Raw genomic sequence first — 18725 nt, 5'->3', positions numbered from 1 at the left:
TCATAAGCTTAATAAAACTCTAAAGCAAGGCCCACATTTTTCATTCCTTCACTCTCATCACCATAGGAAGCTGATCAGGCCAACAAAGAAGATAAGCATGAAGAGCCACAACAAAAGATAAGAAGGTGAGTCATCGAAGAGCTGTTTGATTCCTTTCATGCCCTTCCTTCACTTGTAGCTTTCATAGACCTACATTTCACATTCTGCCAGCAGAGGAAATGCACATGCATGCACATTCTGCATTCATTGTGTCTCACTATCGCACGAGAACTTCTCCTAATTTTTCTGGACTTGCCACCATATTTTTCCAATGAGAATTGGAATCCATCAATACCAAACAGAGAGGTTGAGCATACTAAAGGAACGCTTGTTGAGTTCTTGCAGGCCTTGAACATGACAAAGAAATGTTGGACAAATTTATTGTAAAAGATATCTGTTCATTAGCCTCAAAAGAAGAAAATAATAATAAAATAAAGTGTAGTGGATTACACAGTGATGCCAATGTTAAACGAAGATCTACCTTAATAAATTACAAATGCTTTGTCAGCCTCCAACTACTGTGTTTGGTTGGCTTCCATTCATGCTTCTTGCTGGCCTTGTGGAATTATTTTACAGCTTCTCCCAGATGCTAATTACCCTTTCATGCAGAATTAGGGCTGTGCCATTACAGCCAAGAGCTTTAATGGTGTCACTACCAACAGCAGTACGAGTGATTGGAAGCTGTACTGTCTTCAAAGGTCTGGCTGATAGTTTTTTCTGCCAGAAATCAGACACTGCTCATGTTGGTTAAAGTGTAGAATTTGATCAAAAAATCAACAAAATATAAGATAATGTAAGAGAAAGGATGAGTTGCCAAAAATAGTTCTTGGATTTCACTTTTTCCCAAATAGCATTCCTGTTTTTTCCACAAAGTATCTTTTTGCAAAATCAATTTTCTATTTGATTTAGACAGAACTTGATAATTTTATAGATCTTCTATTAGACACAAAAAGGGTGAAAAATCTTCACCTAGAATTCAATATGTAAGAGGCCAATTTGGATGAAATTTGATTTGTGGACTCTAAAGGTAAATCAATTTTTGTGGATAGAGTTAGAAAATAATTCTCAAAATTAAGTTAGTTGCATGATTTAAAAAAAAAATAGTATATCATGCAGAAATCAATATGTAAGAGGTCACTTTAGATAAAATTGTAATGATAAAAACATAATCTTTTAGAAATAATGTCACATACAAAACAAAACTTTTAGGAAGTCAATTTGGGTGATGTTATATTGAGATGTGTGAGACCATTGGGAAATTTTGATGACTGTAGCATCAGTTAAAAAATTTCTTTTCATCCCATTTAAAATTGATGACAGAATGCAAAAGAAAAAACAAAAGCAATTTATTTGGTTTAATCTCGAGTTTCTTATCTCCAAATCTTTCGTGTCTCAGCATCCACATGAATCCAACAAGCATGTTGTTTTCCATTCCATGACATCAAGCAGTGGTACCCCAGATGTCTCTTCACCTCTAGAATCATGCACACCTAATAAAATCCATGTCCAACAAATATGCCTGCAGTAGTTTTTTCTTTTGGGTTTGAGCTGCCTATGTCAATGTGAGTTCAATGGTGTTGAAGATGGGTAAGTGGTTCATCTCACCTAGTCATGAAAGTAATATTAAAAATATGGTTTTGAATCACAACCTAATATTTTTTTAAGCTCTTTTTAATAATCCTGATGTCTAATTTATCTTTGAAGGTGTTTGATCTGTACATTTGCAACATGCATGTCTGCTGCTACAATCAAATAAAAATATATTTTTAGGGAGAGATATAGTGCTGTTTATCACTTAATTGGTCAGTTTTCTTTGTAATCGGCTGTTTAAGTAATACTATTTTTCTTTTGGATAGAAAATAAGAATAAGAATGCAACCATTTAGGCTTATAGAGCTGAACAATCTAAGGACAGGTTTTGTTGTAGATTTGCTGTCAAGGTCAAAGTTTCAAAGGTCAAACTGCCATGCCACCACGTAGACTAAACAAAGCTGCCTACAGAGGAGAAACCGTGTCTTCTTAGTTGGTCCAACTATTCTCCCAACGCCTTTATGGACACGCTCGCCATTTCCTGACGCTGGCATGGCATCCCGTGGCCATTATACCTTGCTTATTTAAGAGAGAGAGAGAGAGAGAGAGAGAGAGAGAGAGAGAGATGGAATTTGGAGACAGACAGGAGACTAGATTGGTCATAGATGATGGGTGGGCTGTATCGTCATCATCTTCTTCTTCATCTTTTCCTCCTTTTGCTTCCACAAGCCTGTGCAGAATTTGCCATGAAGAGGAGGAAGAGAGCTCCACGAGCATGGAATCCCCTTGCGCTTGTTCTGGGACGCTGAAGGTAATCGATTTCTGAATGGCTTTGATCTTTGTTGTTCGTTTGTCTGGTTATGATGCTGAATTGGTGTTTCCCTGTTCCAGTTTGCTCACAGAGAATGCATTCAGAGGTGGTGTGATGAGAAGGGAAGCAACGTTTGTGAAATTTGCCTTCAGGTTAGAGAAACATTCAAGAAGAGAACACGAATTAAAAGAAAACAAACATATAATCAAGTACTTAAGACTGGTTTTAAGGACCTTCTTTCTCTATTTATCCCTTGTAATCTCACTGTGCATTAAGCCCTTTTGAGATTTTTATTTTGTTTCTCAGTTTGTTCTGTCTTAAAAGTTTCTAATTGGTTTAGACAGCCTTAATGCTTCTGTAACTTTGTTTCTGAAACCTAAAAATTCCCATATGTCTCACAGGTTATATCTTTTTGCTGACTTCAAAATTGCTGATAGCTCTATTCTTAAGAATTTGCTGAAGAAAAAGATATTCTAATCCTTTTCATTTATATGATTGCTGAAGTATATGTATAGCAAGTCATCTTTTTTCTGATTTAAAAATTACTGAATTCTCTATTCGAAGAATTTGCTGAAGAAAAAGATATTCTAATGCTTTTCATAGCTTATCTTTTATATGATTGCTGAAGTTTGAAGTTTTATGTGATCTTCCTCCTTGTGTTGAAGCACTACCTAAGAGGAAGTTTTAGTTCACAGACTTTCAATTCCTCAAAGTTATCCATCCAGACTTGTCTTTGAGATGAAGTTTCATGTAACTTGACTTGCAAAACTTCCAAATTCTCAAACCCTTTCCTCTCTTAATCAAACTTCTTGTGAATTCCCTCACAGATATTTGAACCAGGCTATACCTTTCCTGAGAAGAAGGCAAAACTGGATGTGGCAGTGACCATCAGGTAACTTAAACTTCTTACCCTAAGCTAATTAATCTTAGATACTAAAACCACATTATCCACAACATTCTATCAGTAGGCCCAAGAATTTGAACTCTTCCCTGGAATGGAGAGGGCTGTCAGCTCAATTATACAACAAAGCTCAATCATACATTTGATTTTTCTTAGTCCAAGTCATGGATATTGTGGGACCAAACATAACAGATTACTCCATTTCAATCTCATAGTTTCTTCATTGTTAGCAATACAAGATTCAAAATCCGATACTAACAATCTGCGACTGTGCCAGAGGAAGCTTGGAGATCCCCAGACCAAATTATGATCCTGAAAACCAAGGATTCGTCATTGCAAGTGATGATGCAGCAGGCTCAAACTATCCAGAGTGCTCTGCCGCATCAAGTAGAAGTGTCTCGTGCTGTCGATATGTGGCTATCATGGTAAGTGATCTTAATTCGATAAAAGAAAAGATGCCTTACGGTCTAGAAGTTGATCCTCATCCATAATGTCTCGCGTATCGAACCGAAACAGAAGATTGAAAGTCTAGCTTCTCATGAATATGATTTCAGCTCATAGCATCTGATCCTTATCCGTTGTGTGTAAAATTTATGCATGCAGTTTACAATTATGTTGCTGATCAGGCATTTCATCACAGTGACAACAGTCGGAGCTGATCAATTTCCATTCAGCATTGCTACGGTGAGTACTAATTTTGGTTCATGATCACTAATACTATAGCTAAGCTGTACATTTAACTTCGATTCGACATAGTTTACAAGTTAATGTGAGTGAAAATTTCGTGCAGGTGTTTCTGCTAAGAGCTAGTGGAATTATACTTCCCTTCTATTTAGTAATGCAGTTCATATCGGCAGTTCAGCTGGCACAGCGGCAGTATCAGATCGAGCAGCTCCATGTAAGCCATTTCCAATACCTTATACTTAGCATGTCATTTTACATCTGTTTATTAACTAAATGAGTTTTGTTCCTGGAAAATGGTATTTGATTTTGAACAGAGAAGAATTAATTCTGGCGGATTGGAGGAAGAGGATGAGATCGAACACCACCCAATCAGATCATGATAATGACTGTTTATGATGTTTAGTCTGAAACCACATATTTATTCTTCACTTATTTATCTCTTTTCTTGTTCATTCTGATACCCTTCTTTCTTTATTTCACCAAACCATTACAAGGGAGAGAGAGAGAGAGAGAGAGAGAGAGAAGCTCTGTCCATTTGTATATATGTGCTCCAAATGAAAGACCGACCGCATGGTCTTCAAAGTTGTACCTTCCATTCTACCTTACAACAAAAGGTCATTTACTTGAAGGTCTCCATCTTGAAGCTCGGTGATGCTTTGATACGAACCCGACTGCTGAATTGAGATCATTTCTCAAATAAAAAGATAATCATAGAATTCAAATCAATTGGTAACAAATTGCAGAACATCAAAAGAAATGTCACCATTAGCTTCTGCAACAGTAGACACTTCTGCTGGAAGTCTACAGATGTTGCAATGGTGAAGAACCAGTTTGCTTGTCATTCGGCTACGGCACCACACATGAAACCGAGTCAAGCACTCAATATGAATCTGACTCAGCCTGCCAAACAGGTTAAGCCATCTCAATGGATTGTGGATCCATATCAAAGTCTCTAGCCATAATGACAGTTCACTACTAAAAAGGTATGTAATGCAGTGGATGGATGGAGCACTGCTCCTAGCACTAAGAATTAAGTTGGTGATGTTTATCTCAATTTGAGTCCCACATGAATGTACAAATGCTTAGTGATCTCACCTTCACCACCTTACTTTGATCCACATGGAAGCTCAATCATGAGTCAATAGCTAATAGAATTCCAGAGCAAATGTTACCATAGTCTCAACTTCAATATTCTTAGAACTGAAAATGGGGTTTATGGAGTTGAGACAACAATATTTAGGATAAGCAACAACAAATTAGAAAACAAAAAGAGAGGAAGGAGCCTAAATTCCAACATTGGAATGCATGGGAAGAATTGGAGAAAACATATGATCAAGCATTAGCAAACCAAAATACCAAAGAAAGTCTTTGCCAAAGAAAAAGCTGTAATATTGTAAATTTTGTCTTAAATTTTATTTCAATCTTGATGTCAATCACAAGGTATATGGTCAATATTCTCCACAGGTATAAAAGGCTTCTCAAAACACTACATCTAAGAATACATAATTGTCACCAAACATCCCAAGATCCTTATAGGGAACTTATAACCATGGTTTTGACTTATAACGAAGTTCATATGGTAAAAGAAACTGGATCATGATACTCGTCAACCTTCTACCGTGTAACTTCACAATAGAATACATCATATTTCAGCAAAAATGATAACTTCAGCAGCGACGCCAGAAGAAAAATGAGGATACAGTTCGACTACTTTCTCTGATGTCGTCTGCTTGCTGGGCAATTGTCGCAGCTTGGTGATTTCTTTTGGCTTCTGCAGCATGCACTGCTTTGTGCCTTGCTGCTACTAACTCGTTTCATGTGCTTGAGCCCTTGTTCTCTCTCTCTTAACCTGTGAAAAATGTGCAGGAGCAATATTTACACTTCGTTATTCTACAAACAAAGATGATTTGAAGCATTTTCTATATTTTCTATTAACATTTCCTATAAATTAGTGCTTAAAAGAATTATATACATAGCTGGTGGTGAAAATTTTCATGTAAAAGCTCAACAAGCCATAGGCCTCCTTGTACAAGTGATTCATAAGAAACCAATGCTTCCTTTGAGCCAATCGTGAAACCAATTCAAGAATCAAACTCGCAATTTTGCGACATATCTTTGAGTGACACTTCCTTTCCTGCAAATTATCCTTGTAAGAGCTAATTAACATCAAGATTTAGACATCTAACCAGAGAAGGTTCTTCTTCCAAACTAAAAAACATAAAACAAGAATAAGTGTCTCAAAAAAGGATGCAGCTCAAGGAGTATATTATGTAAAAAGTCATACAGCATTTCGAATTTGAGTCTACTTCTATAACCGATTCTAACACAAAGCCAAAAGCTTTCTGAATGCTACTTGATGCTTTTTGAAGAAATCAGGTGAAACAATTTAAATGTTATTACTGTAGGTCCACAACCTAATCAAGTTACAACTCTGTCAAATATCGGGCCTTTTTCACCTGTGTTATACCCAAAGAGATTTAATATTTCCAAACTAAAGAGACTTGTCAAATCTCTCTCTTCTTTTCTATCTATTATGGTCAAATATTAGTGATGCAAGAAGAGATAGAGAGGCCTAATAAAAGTTTACTGAAAGTTATAAATAAGTATTTAAATATTATTTAAAACTATATTGAAAAGAAAACTTTACTAAAAATATTATTTTGTACAGAACTCAAATATAGATCTTTGTAGCCAAGCCTGAATAGTTGAGACTTATTATTAGTGTTGTATTAAGTTAACTTGCAACTAGAACATGATGTCTCTTCCCCATACCACCACCACAACATTTTCAAGTGACCTGACTCAAAAGTGATGGCGAGGTTTAAAAGAAGGATAACTTTGGAAAGGGGCATAAGAATGAGGAACAAAACTCACCTGCCAAGAATGCAGGAGATAAACTCTGTTCAGCTTAAATACACTCATTGTGTCGTATCATGCACCCAATGCATCAATTTAAGTTATTTTTCATTCTCTTGGAATTCTCGTCAACACCAAATGTTAAATTTTACTTCAAAACTTAGCAAGAACCAGCAAAAGGTTGAGTTTCTAACAAAAATACAACTGCATTTGGGATAGATTTGCCACAGTATTTAGAACTGCATGCTTACAGAGTTTGCTGTCACACCTCGTTTGTACCATCCGGCAAGAACATGCCTCAAGCAGAAACATAGAAGGCACGAAAAAGCCTGTACAGAAAATATTTGCAGCATTCATTACCTTGGTAAGCATACAAGCAACTGAATAATGAATGGAAGTAAAAACAAAAAAAAAAGGGGGAAAAAGATCAAGTTATTCTCAACCATCAATGTAACATACAATAATTATATCTGCAAAGGGTCAATATCCTAACTAATGAAATAAAACAATATACTAACTGATGAGACAAAACCCAATTACCTGTCATCCACCATATTGTGGTTATCCCGAATACAATTGAATTATTGAAGTAGCGTAAAAAAATTGAAAAGCGAAAAATCCAAGGCTCATTGTAAATAAGAACAAATGATTTATCACCATAAAGATGGAACAGTCTATCTATCTTCAGATAACTGGAACATTTCGAAGCAAGCAAACACCTTTAACAAATAAAATTATACCACGGAACTAAAGGCTAAGGATTTTAATTTCGAATGATACCGCCCGTACCGGACTGTATCAACCTGGCTGCAACGAGGGAAGAAGAAGCATCGAGGGAGAAAAGGGAGAAGGCACTCAAAGAAGAGGAAGAAAAAGAGGGAGAATTAGGAGAACCTCGATGCTTTCTGATTTGGCACTGCCTTCCCTCAACAATCCCGATCCAGGTGGTAACAGAGAGGTGGCGGCTCGGCTTCTTCTTTGCCACATTCTTCATCAAAGGCCGGGGACGCCTGCAGCCTTCGCTTCGTTCTTCGCCGAAGGCCGGAGACGCCTGCGACCTTCATCGCGCTCTTCGTCAAAGGCCGAAGACGTCTATGGCCTTCAACGTCTTCGTCGAACATCGCAGATGAGGAGAAGCCCGTGTTCTTCTCCTCATTTGATGCGACGAGGAGAAGAAAGGGAGGTGACATTGCCAAGGCAGCATACGCCTCCTTTTTTTTTTTAATTTTTTTATATTATTTTTATATTTTTATATATTGATTTATATATTTTTATTATATATATATACATATCGAGTGATACATCCTAACATACCGCTCGGTATATCCATACCATATCATACCGAGCAAAGCTCGAAACGTCGATAAAATACAAAATTACGAACCTTGCTAAAGACTACTCTTATTATGTGTTGTTCATCACACTATCAAGATTTTCTTACAAGTGGTAATTAGTGTGTAATGTTGAGAAGTGGATCACAGGAAACAGTCATGCGTGAGCCTAATATATATTTCAGAACTCGTCTTAGTTATGAAATGAAAAAGATATGAGCTTATTCAGTACATGGTAGCCAAGTTAAGCAATAATTTCTTGTATATCGCACTTCACGCACTCAAGTAAACTGGAGAAATGTCATCTCCATTGCAACTGTAAAAAGCACAAATTATCGTGAGTCGAGTTACCTGGAAAATAAGAAGTATGATGCATAGAATATTTTCTGTGCACCGACCATACAATCTAAGGAATCGGTTTACAAGTTCCCATCCTTTGTCCCAGTTAAGAGTCCGGTTTGAGGATCAAATCTGGAAGAACAAAAGACTTCCATTGCCAGATAAATAGTATAAAAATAAATGCTTCGAAGTTATGGCAGCAAAGTGGAGTCAAGCTACCTTGGTAGGGGATGCCTTGGACAAGGAATTATCTTAAAAATCTGGAAGCTCATTAGAGATAATTAAGAATGAGATTATCAAGTAACAAAAATTAACATAGTCCAAAGTGCAAAATGAGGAGCTTGAACAAACCTGAGGACATGAATAAAGGAAATTCAGAACTTGAGGCAAGAAGAAAAGCAGGAGTGTTGCACTGTGGATAGCCAAAAAACTCCAGTTAGCACGAGTTAGAAGTAGATATAAGTTTATATCATGTGCAGACACAATCGATACAATGCAATGTCATGCACAGGAATATTTAACATAGAGAATACGAGGGAAATGGTGTGAATATGCTCGCACGGGAAGAAACAACCAAATTAACTAAGTAGAATAAACAGAAGGGCAAATTTCGAAACACTTCTAGAAAAGCATAGAAGACTTTCAGTCAACTCTTAGTTGGTCCGATTAGGATATAAAAACACCACATAGAAATCATCAATAAATTGTCTCAGACATGCATAAATTTGTGTGATTATAGAAATGCTGTTTATTTCCTTTGTTATACTCAGAGAATTCATCAAGGAACTTAAAGGTAAGGATCATCTACTTTAGAGTACAACTAAATTGTCAGATGTTATGGGGATTTCTAAATTTTGCTAAAATAGGACCTTTTATTCTATAAAACTTTTAACATTCCATTGTTCCAAAAGTTGATTACAGCATATAGAAGCATATATATATATATAGTGGATTCATTAACTAGTAGCAAGAAATTTAAGCAATTCTAGCTATATATATGACCAAACTGAAAACAAGAAAAGAAGTTGGCTTAGCTGGTCCTGAAATGGCCAAGAATTACAACTACAGCCAAAGCCATTCCAGCAAAGTGTAGGTATCACCAACAGAGTCTGATGAAGGGTACCTGGTATTTAAATTGAGCCAGTGGTATCCAGCTTTATTCAGATGAGCCTTTTGGATTCCAAGTTATGCAAATTAAAAAAATAAAATCCATAATAAAAAAATTAAAGTAATTACAATTACCAGTTATGTGAAAGTAAAGCCAATGAAGTAGTCAACAAACAAAGGACAAGGTAAATAGAAAATGCATGAGCCTGCTGATATTCTGGATCTGAAGATTTACCAATTTGCATAATGTTATGAATTAAGACCTGCAATTGGACTATGTATATTAGTTTCATCTCAGAACCAAAAGGCAAAAAGAAATGTAATGTCAGTGTTGTGTTTCTTACTGCAGCTGAAATTACAACAGTCTGTTCAGCTTCGAGGCCATTTAAACCAGCATGTATGTTGATGGAGTGTGTGCAAAAGACAGCTAACATGCCCATATATAGGTTGCATATCCAACCTATGCTTCACACAAAGACAAAAAACGAGAAGCAAAATTGTATCATCATAACTGAAGCATAAAAGATTTACACATAAAAGTGGCAGCCACCAAACACATCCAGCCTGTGCATCCAGTTTGTGATACTAACATATCTTAGTCCACAAGTTCAGGATTAGACAAAAGCCTACAGAAATCAAATAATTCTTTATCAGGGCAACTCAGAGATGAAGCATGTAATGCATTAGACTATTTAAGAATCTGAATCTACATCTTCATGAAACTCATAACTTCAACATTCCAACAAATAGAAAATCAAAATATGATGCTTAACCTTACTACACCTTTCAGATATGTCACTTTGTTTAGTGCTGTGCTAAAGATTTGTGGTAATGAAATTCATGCAGGTTAGGATCTGGTCTATTAAATAATCAGTTACATATATGAGTTGAACTTAAGGTCTTACTTACAGTCAACTTTGTCTGAGTACATTTTAGGTTTGGATTCAGTTTAAAAACTAGACTGCAAGCACTTTGAAGAATTTAACAGTCCATTGGGCATCTAAATTGAATCATTAGTATTTGTAACAGAGTATTGAGGATAACTTTATGAGTCCATTAGGCATCTAAATTTGGCAAATTAGTATTTGGAGCCCTTTTTTTAGTATTTGTAATTAGAGTATTACAAACAATTTGTGATAAAGAAATCTCTAACCTACTCATTAAGAAAAAAACGTGTACGGCTCAGGTATCATCCACATAATTCATGTAACCAGTAGAGTTTCCTGTTTGATTTAGTTTACAGGAATCAATAGGGAAAATCCATCAATAAGAACTTAACTGGAAAGGAAAGTGCTGGTTAGTTCTTATCTAAAGTGTGCTGGTTTTGGCTTCTTTTCTCCCACGAATCATTTATTTCTCAACTTCTTATCATCTTCTCTCTATGATTTTTACTGTGCTCTCATATCAGATGATTATCCATTGAAGGTTGGGATACCTTCTGAATCTGAGTTTCATGAACATTCCCACTGGAACCTCAAAGCATGATAGTTGAATCCTAATATTTCCTTAAATTAATAGTATCCCCAGAAAATTATAGATCTATCGGCAAATGTAGTCAACTGATGTTTGTTATGCTGCGACCATCAATTGCAGAAAAAAATTAACAGCAAGTTCTTGACTGCATAACTAGTATTTACTGAACCAAAGTGACAACTGATGAATTCTAAGACATGTTTCCTCTCCATCTAGAGTGATACCTAAATACAGAACAGCTGCTCCAACATATGAATGAGGGGCTTTGGTATGATGATGGTAGCATGCCCAACATATGCCATCAACAAGGGAAGAGCTGCAAATGAGGGCAACACCAACTTTCTGTTCAAGAAAGAAGAGAATCAGCTTGTACATCACAAAACTGACTTCCAAACACAAACGAGATGGAGTTTGATGGTAGAGGGGAAAAACCGACACTTTGATGGCGCCCTGAATATGGAGTTTCACCGCAGTATACCAAGATCTACATTAGAAGATAAAACAGTGATCGGGATAGAGGGGAAAAACCGACACTTTGATGGCGCCCTGAGGAGTGTCCTTCTTACTGATGTCAAACGTGAAGAGACTCCTGCGCAGCACGTAGCGTGCCGCGACAGGGATAATCCGGACGACCGCGACGAAGGCGTCGAAGCTCATGGCGGCGTTGATGACGATCGATCGCCGCAAGTCGGGCTCGATCCGGTAATGAAAGAAGACGAGGTGGAAGAAGGGGAGACAGAACGCGCGGCAGCAGGGAGTTGACAGCACGGACGACGATGGAAGATAGCCACACTGCAAGGAGTGCACCGCCCCCGTACAAGAAGACAGTGGACTTGTTCTCAATGAAATCCCACTATCATTGCAATGCCGAGCATTTAGGAGACGATGACATGATTTAAAGACACGTTTAGACATACTTTCTCTTTTAGTCCGCCAGGAGCTCATCGGTTTGAGCAGGTGTGACGGGCGAGCGATGGACGAGCAGATGAGGTGGGCGAGCGGCAGACGACAGGTGCGACGAGAGAGCACGATCAACAGCAGGTGCGACAGGTGACGAGCGAGCAGATTGAAAAATGTAGGAGAAGAGGAATACAGCGTTTCGAGTCATGAGAACCAATGCAATCGTCACACGTCATCTATCTGACATGGCCACGCATGGTTTGAACAGGGCCGGGCTGGGTTGGCTCGGGTGCAACCAGAGATGCATCAAAGCAGGATTTGTTGGACTAATAATTTCGGTATCGATTTGTGTTCATCAATTTATCCGGAGAAAATGGGCTGAGTTGCAGAGAAACTGGCAACAAGAGATCTTTGTGATTATCTCTTTTGTTAGATTCATCAAAGTCAAATTCAAGAACATGAAACAGTGTAGGGTTCGTCATGACCTGTCAGAGTTCTTTCTTATACCGCCAAGTTATGTAGAACAGCTGAGCAAAGAGTTGACAAAAACTGTTGCATCGGTTCGCTAATGCAAGTAAGACTTGATCTTTCTGCTGGAATGGTTCTATTCATGCTTTCCGCCGACCAGAATACGTACCTAATTGTAAAGCTAGATGACTAATCATGAGCCATCCTAGTGAACTGAGATGGAAACCATAGATCATCCTGTTTACGTTGACTAAGGAATGATTCTACCCCTTCATTCAAGGATAAGATCGAGATTTCAAGGCACCATCATAGGGAGGTTTATCAGGAGCACAAAAGTTAACAGTAAAATAAAAATATATATCATATGGAAAAGTAAAGAGAAAATTTTATTTTCTTGAATGCAGTATCATTGATTAAGGACCCTAATTGGGTCTAAAAGTAACGAATTTACACTAACAAGTAATTATAAGCTGTGTTTATACCTAGTTACCCCAAATTAGGTTTATAATTGACAAAATAATCATAATTGGGCTCTATATAATTATAATTGATAAAATAATCCTAAATTAGATAGAATGACACTAATCACGCAATTAACAAGTTGTGTTTGTCTAATAACTCCCGGCACTAAAAGTAAGAGATTTATCCTAATAGTGCCTAATTAAATATAAAATAAAATTAAACATCATTAATTTAATACAAATAAGATAATATGAAGCTAATAAGTAGCAAATCATGTCAAAAGCTAACTAAAAGTGGAATAATTACACTAATTCTGCCTAAATTTAAATTATTGGTACTAATCACCCAATAGAAGCACTAATCACCTAAGGTCACCCTTAATTGAGAAAGAGAAGGAAGTGAATGAGTGAGAAAGAGATTTTGGAAGTTGTGAGAGTGAGAGAGAGGGTGAAAGAGGGTTAATCAATTTCAAAGTGGTCCAATGGTCAAATTGACCATTAGATTATGATGAATCACAACTATAAATTCATGTCAGTAAAAATTCAATCATTACTTATTAGTACATGCTCATAATGATAAAATTTTAATCTTTTTATTCAGTACGAAGCTTATATCATTTGCTTTACATGTTGATAATAATTAAATTTTGATCTTTTTGCCTAGTACGAAGACCGTATCGCATACTCGATATGGAGCAATCCACATCTTGATCATCTTTCAGACCAATAAGTTTCACTCATATCAGATCAATATGTATTTATTTGTACCAGATTGCTATATATCGGATGGTACATCACCTTTTTTGCCAACTCTAATTGCCTCTTTACTATTAGGATTAGTATAATAGCATGATAATAAGAGGGGATGAATTAATATTAATGCAAACTTAAGGAACTTATAAATTTCAATCAAGAAAAAATATAAGTATTGAATATTAATTCAACCAAGAAATAAGCACAAATAAGAGAGAAAATAAAGACAGAGAAAAATCAATTTTATAGTTGTTTGATCGTTTTGACTTCCCTTCTGTAAAACTCCCTGGACTTGTAACCTATGTTCTACTTCACTAATGCTAACATTCTTGGGCAGAAGCAACGGGTAGAGTATATCATAAGCCTTAGTTCTTGTTTGTAGAGTTCGAGGTCAAGTATTAAATAGAATGTAAGAATTTCTTGTTGCTAGATCAGTTCGACTCCCAATTCCTCGTTAGAGGTTATCGACTTTATCTTTCGTTCGATTAGTGAAAATCAATTACCTTCTTCATCATTTTTAAGGCTTAAGAACGGATCATACACTTAATAATACTCTCAAGATTTTATAAGAATCATGCACCTTCTAAGCTTAGTAACTCAATTAAAAAATCAAGAAAGTGAAAGGAACTTAAGGCTCTCGAAGAGATTTTGTAAAAGCTCAAAATGGATGCACACCAATCATATCTAAAGTTGGGTATTTATAGCTACCAAAAGATCACAAGCAAGCAAGAGCGGTGTTATTGTCAGGTGATACTACTGTTGACATCCTTGAAACGGCATCAATGGTGTTTTTGAGTGGACAAAAATGCTCTGTATTTGGTTAGCTTCAATATGTTTGATATGTACTGTCTGCAGGCCTCATTTTCAGTACACCATGATTCCATAACTCTTCAAAACTTGCTGGTTCAAGATGGATCCATCTATGATGAGCTTTCGTCGTCTCTCTGATGAGGTTGTTGCCTCCACTTAGCACATGTGAGCATGCTTCTTTTTCTTTTTCCATGTCTTCTCTGTGAGGGAATGGTCTATTTGAAATTTCTATCATGATGGTTATTTCTTTTCTGGTTAGTGATGTGACGCATTCTTTAGCAAACTTTGCTTGATCAATATTCGTTTGTCAGTGTTGGGGATTTCATTTCCCATATAATTTTTGTGACAATTTTAATTCTCTTATTCTAGCTACAATAGTAGAATAAAGAGATTTTATTTTTCTGGAAAAAAAAAGTTTGGATGATGAACTTGAATAATGAAATTTTGAGCATTTATTGGCAAGTTTAGAAATCGATACAGTGCTAGTAATATATTAGGTTTCGATAAATGAAACTTGAAGATATACAGTGCTTCAATTTTGATACAATGAACTTCTTTATAATAATACATGATACGTTAATGTGCTTCAAACTTCTTCATGGTTCATTGGAAGGATGAATAAGTTCAATTCCAACAGCATCATGTCGAACTTTACCATTACATCATCAGGTTATTCGTATTTATTTCCTTCGCTTATAATTCTGGATGCAACACGACAAGAAAGTAGGAATGCATGTGTATAAGTGTCACAGTGATGAATGAATCATGCTCTAAGCATAGCTACACATCCCGAACTGGCAGAAGCAACCCTTCGTGCACCTCTTGTTGCAGCCACCGCAGTTCTTGGGGTCATACATCACGTTGACGCAGCTGCCGCCGCAGCACGTTTGGCCGAACCAGCACTTCTTCCCGCACTGCCCGCAGTTCTGGTTGTCGGTCATCACGTTCACGCACTGTTTCCTGCAGCAGTCGGGGCCGGGGCTGCCGCTGGCGCGACAAACCCGAGGGACATTGTCGCAGGTCATCGAGCCTCTCGGATGGTACTGCGGGAACAAGGAGTAGATCCCCCGGGACAATAAAGGCGGTGTTGCTGCTGCTGTCGAGCGCTCGTCCGATTCCGCAGAGGAATCGGGGAGGGCAAGAGATGTGGTCAAGGCCATGGCGCATGCCACGACGAAGAAGAACATCATTGTCATTCTTACGTGGTGCAACAGAAGAGGTTCAAGGGAGAAGGCTGGTTGAGGTTTGAGTGTAGACGACGATATAGTTATGGGAGGGAGACGGGATGCATGATGGGTATTTATAAAGGGACGTGGTGAGAGATCAACGAGTTGAAAGGTTGGTCAATTGTGTACATTATTCATGGCTATATATTTCATTATATATTTCCAAACACCAATTAATCGAGTCACTAAACAATCATTTTCCTCATATTGTTCAAATGCCTGTCCAGTTGATTTGATTCACAGTATTAAACCACGATTAGCACACGGCCGTGAAGATTCCAAATAATGAGCGTGCTCGCCGCCGCTCACTCGGCCACGTAGGCCGAGAGAAAAGTCGACGCTGGATGCATCAGTTTGGCGTCAAGAAGCCAAGTTGGCTAGTTGTTGACTATTTGTGGCCCATGCACAAGTGAATTCCTAATAATGTTGACCTAAATGCGTGGAACATTCGATACATCGGGTGTTTCCAAGTCAAAGACCAATGTCAGCATCCTCTGGTGCACGGGACGACAGGGAATTTGTGCTGGAATTATACCGAATTCTTGATTCCGTTTGGGATACATTAGGCCAATGCCAAACTAGTATTCTTGTCACCTTTTGAATAGCCGAGCGTGTGTTACGGGGGCGTTCAATGCTGTGGATCGCAGTGCGAGAGGAAGTGTAAGTGCAAACATTAATAGAGAAAGAGTTATTGATGACGATATCTTCCTTCTACTATATCGCCTATTGTCCTTTATGAGATATGTACTGTGTATCAATGGCCATGACATTGTGCTTAGTTCAAAGCTGTTCTTTGGTATAATATGTGATCAGGAAGAATCGAAGAAGCCGAACTGTATTAGCCTACATAGATAGAGAGAGATACCATCTACGTCGACTTTTTAGATAAGTCCAGCTTTGCAGGGGACAAAAGTCAACGTCCTCAAGAATAGAGAAAATAAGTAATACATTATAAACTTTGTTTTGATGCGCTTTTCATACATTGCATATGGAAAATTTGTGTCTTAGGTCTTGCCACCGAATAATTTGTATATCAAGTTCACAACCATTTCCTTCCTTCGTCAGCTTCTATATTGCAAGAAACTCGCTGCTTTCCACTCGTGTATATCTCTAATAGTGTCATTTCGTTAGGTAGAGATGATAAGGGATTTTACGATCTTGAGAATTTCTCATAAAAAATAAAAAATAGTTCTACACCCATAGTCAATCAATCAATTTGATAACGATGACGCATCAATTAAGTGTGCCACACTATCGCAGCATCTAAGTGATTATTTTATTTCTCGTACTTAGATTATTTTATTTCTCGTTAAAACATATAATACTTTAAGTGACTGAATTGATCTTTGAATAGACCTAATTTAGCCCTGATTCAGGCTCATTGGACTCTTAATTAAGTTGGTACAGTTACATTTAAAATCAACTCAATTAAAATCTAAACTTCTTTGATCATGATACAAACAAATACAAACATGAATCCTATATTATCCGGTATGTCATTGGTTTATTCGGTACTTCGTCTGAACTCCTAGTGTGTCATGCTTTCCTTTGGCGTATTGCCCGATCCGACATGTTGATATCCCGTAATATCTGATCTTAGCGTAATGCCCGATCTTTCCGGCCCGATGCCTGATCTCTGACATGATCCACTCTTGTCCAACATTTGATTCTCCTACTTCAATCGATTTGTCTTTCCATAATCGAAGTTAGTCATATATCACTTTTCTTAAATACTTATTAGATCATAAACTCATTAATTGATTTCATCATCAAAATTCAGGATTCAACAAAATATATACGACCTTCTCCAAACGTCTATATGATAGTCCATTATTAACATTAGTGTGAATTAAGATGAATATTGATAAATTACATTCATAGATATTCGATATCATTATTTGTGAAAGTATACATATTGTAATATTTTTTATATTGGGAGTAGACTCTCCAAATTGTAGCCCGGCTAAAAAAGATATAAATCAAATTTTATTAACATAATAAATCAATGATAATAATTTCAATTTACAATTAAAGATCAGTTTATAACTTTTCCTTGATAGGATCCATACTATAACAATATGATGTGGCTACATTATAGAGAATAAGTTGATACTTTCTTAAAATAGTTGGTTCTCCATGATAGCTTTAGTTATTTATAGGAGTTAATAAATTACATAGCGCATGCAACAGATCTGATCGAGTCCTAAGACTATACCAATATTGAATAGCAAGATTAATATAATATACTACAAGACAAATGAATTTACCAATATTGTAACTTGCAAATATTGATTATTTATATTATAAGTGATTATGAATTTTAATATACTTGTATTATGAAGATCTTGGTCTATATGGGATTGGGCCATGCATTCGATAATTCATAAATACTGATTAGACTTTTACTTATCATATAATACTTTCTTTACCTTTTCCCTACATATGTCGAAGGTAGGAAACCGTGGACACTTCTTCATATCGATCAATCTTATAGATGATAACATAGAATTGTTTGACTATTATTATAGTTTTAATGACAAAATCTAAAAATCCTAATAATAGAATTGTTTAATATGATATGACCATTTCCTTTAGACCATGTCTCATTTGTTGAATGGACTTTAAAGCATTAAAGTTTATTGTGAATTGAATAATGTTAGGTTGAAGTATATCTCAATTTGTATACTTTTGCCATACTTTTTTTTTTATTAAAGTTAACTTACTAATATCTCAATTGAATAATGTTAGGTCCATATATAATAAGTACACGTGGAGTCCAAAGAATACTTTCTCTTTAACTCTATCAATTATAACTCAGTCTTTTTAAAATTTACTTGATTATCGATCACAATTTACATGATGTACCATAACCTGATCTTCTCTACCACGGTGTCCAATTTTGTCTAAAGCATTCATGGTCTTGTGAAAGACTATCCTTTTATTACAATACACTACATGAGGGAGCCGATAAAGCTCATTCTAATTAGTCTGATCCAATTGCCATACCAAGTGTCATCCCATACAAATCCCATCACTT

General features: G+C 36.6%; 2 protein-coding genes, 1 long non-coding RNA gene and 1 pseudogene across 3 annotated transcripts; 1 reads left to right on the top strand and 3 right to left on the bottom strand.

Annotated features, from left to right (window-relative positions):
- The first annotated feature begins 2165 nt into the window (after positions 1 to 2165).
- On the top strand, positions 2166 to 4592 carry LOC103985615 (uncharacterized). Its single transcript, XM_009403366.3, has 7 exons — positions 2166 to 2379; positions 2460 to 2531; positions 3207 to 3271; positions 3558 to 3705; positions 3884 to 3964; positions 4071 to 4178; positions 4279 to 4592. The coding sequence occupies exons 1-7, from the start codon at positions 2194 to 2196 to the stop codon at positions 4342 to 4344; spliced, it is 726 nt and encodes a 241-aa protein (XP_009401641.2). The 5' UTR covers positions 2166 to 2193; the 3' UTR covers positions 4345 to 4592.
- Positions 4593 to 7024: 2432 nt separating this feature from the next.
- On the bottom strand, positions 7025 to 8967 carry LOC135586281 (uncharacterized). Its single transcript, XR_010487120.1, has 4 exons — positions 8842 to 8967; positions 8710 to 8750; positions 8503 to 8622; positions 7025 to 7149 (listed from the first exon to the last, which is right to left on the bottom strand). It is a non-coding gene; the product is annotated as an uncharacterized LOC135586281 (long non-coding RNA).
- Positions 8968 to 9520: 553 nt separating this feature from the next.
- On the bottom strand, positions 9521 to 11727 carry LOC103985919 (uncharacterized; annotated as a pseudogene).
- A 3505-nt stretch (positions 11728 to 15232) lies between these two features.
- LOC135611594 (stigma-specific STIG1-like protein 1) lies at positions 15233 to 15622 on the bottom strand. The gene has a single exon (XM_065107231.1). The coding sequence runs from the start codon at positions 15620 to 15622 to the stop codon at positions 15233 to 15235; it is 390 nt and encodes a 129-aa protein (XP_064963303.1).
- Between the last annotated feature and the right edge of the window lie 3103 nt (positions 15623 to 18725).

Source organism: Musa acuminata, chromosome BXJ2-5 (assembly GCF_036884655.1).
Source record: "Musa acuminata AAA Group cultivar baxijiao chromosome BXJ2-5, Cavendish_Baxijiao_AAA, whole genome shotgun sequence".
In the NCBI taxonomy this organism is placed as follows: Eukaryota; Viridiplantae; Streptophyta; class Magnoliopsida; order Zingiberales; family Musaceae; genus Musa; species Musa acuminata.
Note: the sequence above shows the minus strand (reverse complement) of the source record. Positions and strands in the feature narration are given on the sequence as shown.